The sequence below is a fragment of the Cibotium barometz genome, chromosome 46 (genome assembly GCF_041138505.1).
Source record: "Cibotium barometz isolate CiBa-2024 chromosome 46, ASM4113850v1, whole genome shotgun sequence".
NCBI classification, from domain to species: domain Eukaryota; kingdom Viridiplantae; phylum Streptophyta; class Polypodiopsida; order Cyatheales; family Cibotiaceae; genus Cibotium; species Cibotium barometz.
The window spans coordinates 41811750-41820705 of NC_141091.1; the positions used below are offsets into that span (position 1 = coordinate 41811750).

The 8956-nt window shown below is 43.3% G+C and overlaps 1 protein-coding gene across 2 annotated transcripts; it reads right to left on the reverse strand.

Moving 5' to 3' along the window:
- Window positions 1-446: 446 nt before the first annotated feature.
- LOC147612234 (uncharacterized) lies at window positions 447-3406 on the reverse strand. Of its 2 annotated transcripts, XM_086784124.1 has the most exons (3): window positions 3015-3347; window positions 1302-2935; window positions 447-1207 (listed from the first exon to the last, which is right to left on the reverse strand). In XM_086784124.1, exons 2-3 carry the CDS (start codon window positions 2816-2818, stop codon window positions 1201-1203), a joined length of 1524 nt encoding a protein of 507 aa, XP_086640250.1. In that variant the 5' UTR covers window positions 2819-2935; window positions 3015-3347; the 3' UTR covers window positions 447-1200. The 2 variants fall into 2 exon arrangements, with proteins under 2 accessions (XP_086640250.1, XP_086640249.1); XM_086784123.1 differs by having other exon boundaries at window positions 1302-3406.
- Between the last annotated feature and the right edge of the window lie 5550 nt (window positions 3407-8956).

Below are 8956 nucleotides of genomic sequence, written 5' to 3' on the forward strand. Positions count from 1 at the left end.
AGTCACAGCTAGCTTAGCTCTCACCTGGGCTGCTGGAATCGTGCATACTCGCTTATACCTCTTGCTAGATCCCTTGCTCAATCTGAAGTAGCCACGCAGCTTCCATCAAAACCTAAGAGTTAGGTTGACCTGACTAACAATCAAAACCTCTTTAATGAGAGTTATAAATATGTATAACTTTATTGAGGTAAAGATTTAAGGTACTGCTCTCCACTTGTACGTGTTACAATTACTAAATAGTATCAGTAAAACAGATACAAACTCCAATTTTTAATTCACTAAACCTAATTAGAAGTTCACCATCAGATACACAATTAATATGCTCTCCAACATCAGTTTTGTAGATATCTCATTGAAGATTTTCACCTCGATTTTGACAATGAGTTGTTATCATACAGTCTACAGAAAGATAGGGGGAAGGGGGGAGGAGCGAGAGGGGGCTGGCCTTTCTGCTGGTATCTGATGTGTACTCAAATCAAAGAGTGAAAGAAACACATAATGTCTGCATATTACAAATGCTATCAAAATATTTATCATAAAAAGTGACCCAGCCTCTTTGATAGATTGGCCTAACACCAGAACACAGAAAAATATTACTATCGACTACAAAGCTTACACTTTCTATCGAGCAATGAGGACACACCTGCCTTGGTGAAATTGCATTTTCCACTTTAAGAGATTCCCTTCATTATTCCATAAGCCCACAGTGCCTAATGTCACTATTCCAACCTGGCTAGCCTTGCTCTAAGCCTAATTGTTTTAAGCATATATTAATTGTCCTACAGGATACCCCACAGATGATTCCTTCCCCTATCCCTAATCCTTCATACTTGAGGATCTGGGGAGCTTCGTCATTCTTTCAACACAGCAAAGTGCACCACCAGCATCATCTGCGAACATCCTATGATGCCAAGGTCTTCAAAGAAAATATCACAGCTGCCTTCGATGTCATATACTTTGCTTCAAACACAGCGAACTATCTACCAGAACTTTGATTGACAGTACACATTTGACAAGCGACCACTTCCGGAAAGATCCCATCTCCTCACAGGAAGTTGCCAATGAAGAAATTCAACCATGTTAAAGTGCACCTTCCACACCGAGAGCAGTCATGAGTGTCCCTCATGAGTAAAAGTCCAATGACCTCCTGAAATCCTCTTGTGCTAAAGGCTGTTCTGTCTCGCACATCCTAACTCGAAATCACAAACTGCATAGAACACAAGGTGAGATGAGATTTGATAACAACAAAAAAAGAGGCAACTAATCATTCTCTTTTGACGTCTTACATAAGCATGGGATACCTGCATAAATCCAGGTTCAAGATCCGCTTTAGATCCTTTGTAGCAGTTGCAACGGCATCCCCCGCAATGCCCCGATGCTCCCAACCAGACATACGGGTAAGCGAAGGAGTTATGAAGGATGACCAAACTGGAATTTGATCAGGTGTAACGTCCTCATACTGTTCTGTGATGCTTGCTGGTTCAATTTTCTTCGACTGCTGCTTTCTTGGAAATCGAGGAAGCGGAAGGGCACTTGGAGGTGGGGAGTTGATGTATGAAGGCCCTGCCCACCTTTCCCACAGTGCAAATTCATCACAACCGGGCCCATTAACCATATCCTTCTCAGTTTCTTTTGGACAGCCTGAGGGCTCCACATCACCCATACCTGCTACACATTCAGACATTGTGGTAGCAGCAACCGCCGAAAGGATCCCATCCATTACCCCTTCGACTGGAACATCCTGCACATCTTCATCTGCGGCTGGACCTGGCACGCCCAGGAACATGTGTTCTATGCTTGGAAAAGAATCATTCTGAGGTGTTCCGACTTCAGACGTAGATTCATACACGGACGACTCTTCGGATATGCCTCCATCCGTCTCACATTTGACAACAATCCTATCAGAATTTTCAAACTCAGGAGAGTCATCAGATGTGCCGTCTAGCCACTCGTCCTTTGCATCTGACACTTCCGGCCCTGCTGCCTTTTGGAAAAATTTTGCAATGAGCTCTTCCGCAGCTTCTTTGTTTTTTGGCCTTTGCAAGATTGTAACAACAGGCATCTCACCCTGCTGAGACATTTCAACCACTTCTTTGCCAGAATGGCTCTTTTCTAGCCATCTTCCTTTGAGGTTCTTCTTGCCATCAACTTCCTTCAGAGGCCCTTTCGTTCCACCACCATCCTGAGAGGCCTTGGAGGCTGATTTCAAGCCTTTATGACTATCAAGATGCTCTTTCTTCTTCAAACCACTAGTAAATTTACTTGTATTTGAAATCTTCTTGATGACACCATTTCTAACATCAGAAAACTTCTTGGAGAGTTGCAAATTCTTGTATTGTGCAGCTTCTACAGTCTTCCCCGGTCCATTTCCCTGAACCACCTTAAAGGGTAGCCTTCCGTTCAAAAGATGCGACCTCTCACCAATTGCGAATGGGGGAGAAACATTCTGAGGCGTCGGCAAGATTGCAGAAACTGTTCGGGAGAGTTTTGAAGGAGTGATACGGCCTCCTATGGGCAGGGGGGAACAGAATTGAGACGACGCGTTGGGGGGAGAAGATGTCTTCGACAATGCCCTAGCCTGACCGGCGGGACCCGGAATTGGTAAGAGCCCTCTCCCATCTCCCGCGATTGCTCCTCCACTGTAGTCGCGCCTTGCAGAATCCAAGGCTGGCGGCGAGGCTGCAATAGAGTCCTGGGAGCCCCTTCTACCCGATCTGGAGGCGCTCGAGGGCCTGTACGCCATCCTCGAGAAGTACTGATTTTGCCTACTGTGTGGAGATGACAGACAATCCTGAGGCGAGATGACAACGGTTCCCATCTAGCGGTGAGGTCTCTTCAACGAGAGGTCTGCTGGGGAGATGTAGGCCAAGGAGGGAAAGCGCAAAAAAACTTGCTTCCCTTTACTGGAACCTCCGGACGGACAGACGCTAGGGATCTGATACACGGAAAGCAGAGAAGAAATGTGAAGAAGAAAAGAATACTGAGACAGGGGAAAGAAAAGCAAAGCCGATTACCTCGACGGAGATACGTTCGAGAGACGAGGACGGCAAGATCAAAGGTTTCTGGTGAAAGTGCAGTGCAGAGAGAAGAAACCCTACATCTAATGTTTCTACTTTCCAGTGAGCGGTTCACGAGAAGACTGCTGTGCAGAGAGAAGAAACCCTAAATCTGATGTTTGTACAGGGAAATCCTGGGGGGACTAAGCTCCTGGATCTGTAGCGAGAAGCAGGAGGACGAGGACGAGGACGAGGAAGACGACGAGGACGACGACGAAGAAAAATTGATTGCGGGGGTTGTAGGAAACCCTAGCTTTCTGTCTGATAGGAAAGAGAAAGAGAGAAGACGATGATTTCCTTGCACCTACCCCCCTTTATAACCGCTCGATGAACCGCCCCCAGACAGTCCCCCGGTCACCGCATTTCCGTGACAGCCTTGCGAAACCTGGCTCGTCACCGGCAATGGCCCGTTGCCCTAAAAGCAGTCTCAAAGCAATGCCGCGTGGCTTTTCTTGGAGCTTTTCAGAATGCCAATATATTAAAAAAAAAGGGGGGGGGACCTGTGGTTTGATTAGTATTTCGCATGTGGACGGTCGGAGACTCCAAGTGAAACTATTTTTGTTGATTTTGGAAGGTTAAAATATTTATATTAGAATGAAGGACCTCAAATAACTTTTCTTTCACAAAAACATTTTCCTTAACGAGTGTTTACACGCCCTTCTCTCTCTCAATATATATTGCATTAAAGATAGAAGGGTGACCATAGATTTCTTTAATATTTTGTGCCAAAAAATCATATGGAGCGAATTTGTGAGTCAAAGAGAGGTTTTCATAGACTTCCCAACAAAGAGAGACACACATGCAAATTATGAATTCCATCCCTATTGCTCTTGCAAGAAAGCGAGAACACAAGATAAGTGCTAATAAGTACACAAGAGCAACTCAATTTCTAGGAGGAAAGGCAAGCACAAGAGGGAAGACGGTGACTACACTGAATGCTGCAAAGACGTCTTCAACTTTGGCGCTCCACAACATCAAGCGCTTGTTCTAGTGGTTAAAGGGCTTGTAACCTAGAGGTACTAGGTTCGATCCCCGATTGTTACCTTGCCCTCACTTTGTAGAGGATATGAGGGGTCCTCTCACGGAGTATGTTGCTCCCTTCTAGTAGTCGCCAAAATTTTTTTTTAAAGACATTGGCGCTCTATCTTGCACCTCCCATTTCATCTACATGCATGCAACCTCATTGCCACAAATTTACATCTATCCTCAAGTCAAAGTGTTAAATGTTAGCGATTCTCATTCTTCTTCTTCCTTGTACCCTTCTTTTGGAAATGAGAGATAGATATGAGAGGGTTGCAACCTTTCATTATTAAATATTTTTTCCAAAAAATCAAAGGTTACTCAACAAATCACCAAAATGAATTAGTTGATTTTCATTTTGTACGCACTTCGGTTCCCTATTATGGTGAGCACTTACATAGGCAAAGTTCGCTATGTACCCCACCCACTTTAAGTAAAACAAATTGTGAGCACTCGTGGAGTAGGGAAAGGACAAGTGCCAAGACGTCTCCTTTCCCCAAAGGAAATGCCTCTTGTACTTTGTTTGGCCATCATGGTTAAAGGGAGGGGATTTTTTTAAAATTCTACTTACAGATGTGTCAAGTTCTAGTTAGCTCTCTAATCTTTTAACAGACTCTCTGCTAATGTGTCAAGTTTCAATGAGCCCTTTATTTTTTTATCATTCTCTGTGTGCTGATGAGTCTTTAATTCATGGTGATTTTATATGAATAAAATTCTCAATGTTGATTTGTCAACCTCCTATGGATTTACAAATAAAGCTAGTTGATTCAATGGTTGGGATACGACCCTTGACCATGACGAGATCATCGATTAGTTCGTCGATGTGTTGGGTTGGCCCAACTCCTTCAAGCAAAGTGTGGGGTTGGAAAAAAGAATCGTTCTTTCCTTTTTGCATGGCTAAGATTGAAAAAAAAATGTTTTTTCCTTTTTCACAGCTGAGATTGGAAAAAAAAAATGGAGAACTTTTGACTTACCTTTAAATCAAGGGCTAAGATATTTAGTTGTAACATTAGTGGATGTGTGGTCAAGCCACCTGTTTTTTTTGCGTGGAGAAAATCGGTTTTTCTTAGCACCATGACTTTGGTGGTAATCCAACCACCTCTATGAAATGGATTACAATCAAAATTTTGAGTTTTTTAAATGTTACATCATCACGTAAAGATTGGGGCGATGTTCGTCATCAACTTATACATCTCAAAATAAATCTGTTATTGCCTTACTATGAAACCAACATAAATTAGTCAAAACTCATTCACACAAAGTATTGGCCTTCTTTATTTTCTACCACAAATACAAATTATTTCTAAGGCCAAAATGCTAGAAAACCCAGCATTTAATGCATGTTTGATTATCTTGTAAATGGGATAGATATTTGTGTTGAGATATCGAGCTCATCTAGTGCGACAGTGGACACTGATGACCCGCCTGGGGGATAGGCCCCACACTTACACCACTGCAACACAGGAAGCGGTACGAGGGTAAGAGCTTCATCTACTCTTCCCTATTTGCGTTGGCAACTACAAATAGGGAAGCGGTACGAGGGTAAGAGCTTCATCTACTCTTCCCTATTTGTGTTGGCAACTACACCCTTGTCAGGAGCTCTACGGGAGACACCGGCAAACGATCTCTGATTGAGGAGCTTTCTTCGCGAGAGTAAAGCTATAGGGCAACTACAAAGTCCTATTGGACAAAGTTTTTTGGGTCGAAAACGCGTTTCGAGCGCGTTAGGACCTCCGTTTTTTGAAAAGCATGCAATTTTCGAGCACTGCAGGTAAGTCATCGATTCTATGCATAACTCTGTTTTAAGAACTGCAGGAAGACAGATTAGTTGTGCAGATATTGTATGCTACAAGGAGGTAAAACAGTTGCCATTGGGTGTATGTATGCACATTGAGGTCACTAGTTGTGACATTTGAGTGTAGTACAGTACCGCTGCAGAAAATACAGCAGTTTGTGCAGGACAAACCAGAGTGCTGTTTTTGGTAAATTTGTGTGTTTGGCAAGATGTCAAATGATGGCATAAACCAGATTGTTGCTGAGAAGCTTGATAAGAACAACTTCCATGCTTGGAGATTCAGGTTGACAAATTTCCTGATGGGAAAGGGTTACTGGGACTACATAGAAGGTGAGCATGAAGAGGCACCGGCGGAGATACCGGAGATCAATCTGACTGCTGTCTGCAGATGTGAAAGACTTCAAGGATTGGAACCAAGGAGCCAGAAAAGTTATGTATTGGCTCTCTATCAGTATACAGGACACCATGATTGGGCACATACAGGATGCCAAGTCTCCCAAGGAGGCGTGGGACACCTTGGTAAAACTCTATGAAACGAATACCAAGGCACAAAAGATACACTTGAAGAATGAACTTCATACTGTGGAGAAAAAGAGTATGTCTGTGAATGACTATGCATTGAAGATCAAGGGTATTGTGGAATCCCTTGCATCTATTGGCGTTTCAGTAGATGATGATGATAAGGTGGAAGTCTGTCTACGTGATCTCGGGCCACAATACAAGGCGTTCAAAACGTCTATTCTGACTCGAGAAAACATTCCCAATTTCACAGATTTGGTGTCTATGTTGATTATAGAAGAGAAGAGCTTGGGTGAAGACCAACAGTCTTCACAAAACAAAAACAGCTCAGAGCAACAGGCCTTCCACACAAGTTCAGGAAGAGGACGAGGTAGAGGAGGCCGTGGACGCGGCCAAGGAGGTGGCCGAACAGGTAATCAGAATTATGGCCAGCAGCAGCAACAACAACATGCAAGTGGAAGAGGCCAATTCAGAGGCAGGGGGAGTCAAAGAGGTCATGGAAATTGGCAAAGGCAGTATAATGATACACGTGGATGCTTTTATTGTGGTAAGCCTGGACATGTGCAGGCATATTGTTATAAGAAGCAGGCTGACATGCAAAATGGGAAATTGCAGCAAAACAGCTATGCATCCTCGAGCACAAACAATGAGGATAATGAAAGGTTGTTTGTTATGCAGCATGTCATTAATGCCATGTCTAAAAATGTTGAAGCAGCACATAAAGATGATGTATGGTACGTTGATTTAGGGGCTTCGAACCACATGACAAGTCATGGGGAGTGGTTCAAGGCGATGAAAAACCTAGAAAGACCAGGTTTTGTGGAAACAAGGGATGACACTGCTCATCCAATTGCCCATGTTGGAGATGTGCCATTGTCTATGCAGGATGGCAAAGTGAAATACTTTGCAGATGTACTTCATGTTTCGAACATAATAAAGAATCTGGTTTTAGTTGGCCAGATGATTGAGCAGGGTTTGCAGGTTCGGTTTAACCCTGATGGTTGTTATGTTGAAGACTTTAAAGACAAGTGCAAGTTGGTTGCAAAAGGCAACAGAGTGGGCAGAATGTTTACATTGAATATAAACATGCCTGAAGTGAGTGCTGCGATGTTTGCAAATGGTTCAGAAATTGTTGCAGACACAGACATTTGGCAGAAAAGAATTAGACATGTGAATGTGCAGAGAATGAAGTCTATGCAGACTAAAGGAATTGTGACAGGGCTGCCAAAGTTTAAAGTTGAAGGTATGCAGAAAATATGTGAAGCATGCCAACTTGGAAAGCAAACAAAGCATGTATTTCCACGTGACAGAAATGTGAATAGAAATGCATTAGATTTTGTGCATTCAGATGTATGGGGTCCTACGAAGACCATGTCTATGGGAGGCTGCAGGTATTATGTGACATTTATTGATGATGACCACACAAGGAAAGTGTGGGTATACTTCATGAAGGAGAAGAGTGAGGTGTTCACTCATTTTTAGAATTTCAGAGTTATGGTTGAAAAGCAATAGGGAAATATGTAAAGTGCCTAAGGTCAAATGGAGGGGGAGAGTACTTCTCCAATGAGTTCTCTGATTTTTTGAAGAAGAATGGTATTCAGAGATAGTTTACATGCAGATACACTCCGCAGCAAAATGGAGTTGCTGAGCAAAAAAACAGGCACATTGCTGAGATTGCGCGAGCATTAATGGGAGAGAAGAATATGCCGCATAGCTATTGGGCTGAGGCTGTTTCTACAGTAGTTTACATCATGAACAGGACTCCAACTGCAGCCATACATGATGTAACTCCAGAGGAGAGGTTTACTGGCAAAAAACCTGATTTGTCTCATCTCAAAGTCTTTGGATGCATTGCATATGTGCATGTGCCAAATGAGCTGAGAACTAAGCTGGATCCAAAAGCTAAAAAATATGTGTACAGGTGTTATAACCCTGCTACACGTGAGTTGAGGGTAAGTAGGGATGTTGTTTTTTATGAGATGAGCAGCTGGTATGCTGCTGAAAAAGAAGCTGTTGGGGCTGATGTGAGTGGAAATGTGGTTGCACGAAATGCAAGTCAGCAATCACAGTCTTTGAGTGGACCAGGAGAGTCCCCATCTAGTGGTTCAGTTGATAGACCATGGAGTGGCAGGCTGCGTCATACCAGTCCTGCAAATGTGATTAGTACATCACATAAAGACAAAGAGAAAGTGGTTGAGCCCCTTAGTATGCCTGACATTTCTGCAGGGCATTCTCATGTTGATGGAGAGTCTAGTGGCTCAAAGATGAGCCTTGATGAGGATCTTGGGATACCAGCTATGAGAACACCAAGAAGGCTATGGAAGCCATGAATGCAAAACTGCGAAGATCTGGGTGAGTGAAGAACCCTATGCAGAGGTTTACCTATGATGATTGTGTGGCACATCACTATGCATACATGGCAAAAGTTGTGCAGGTTTTAGAGCCCACGTGCATTGATGAGGCTGTTGGAAATGTGTGTTGGGAGATAGCTATGGATGAGGAGATGGATGCACTATATGGAAATGAGACTTGGGATTTAGTGCAATTGCCTGAAGGCAAGAAAGCC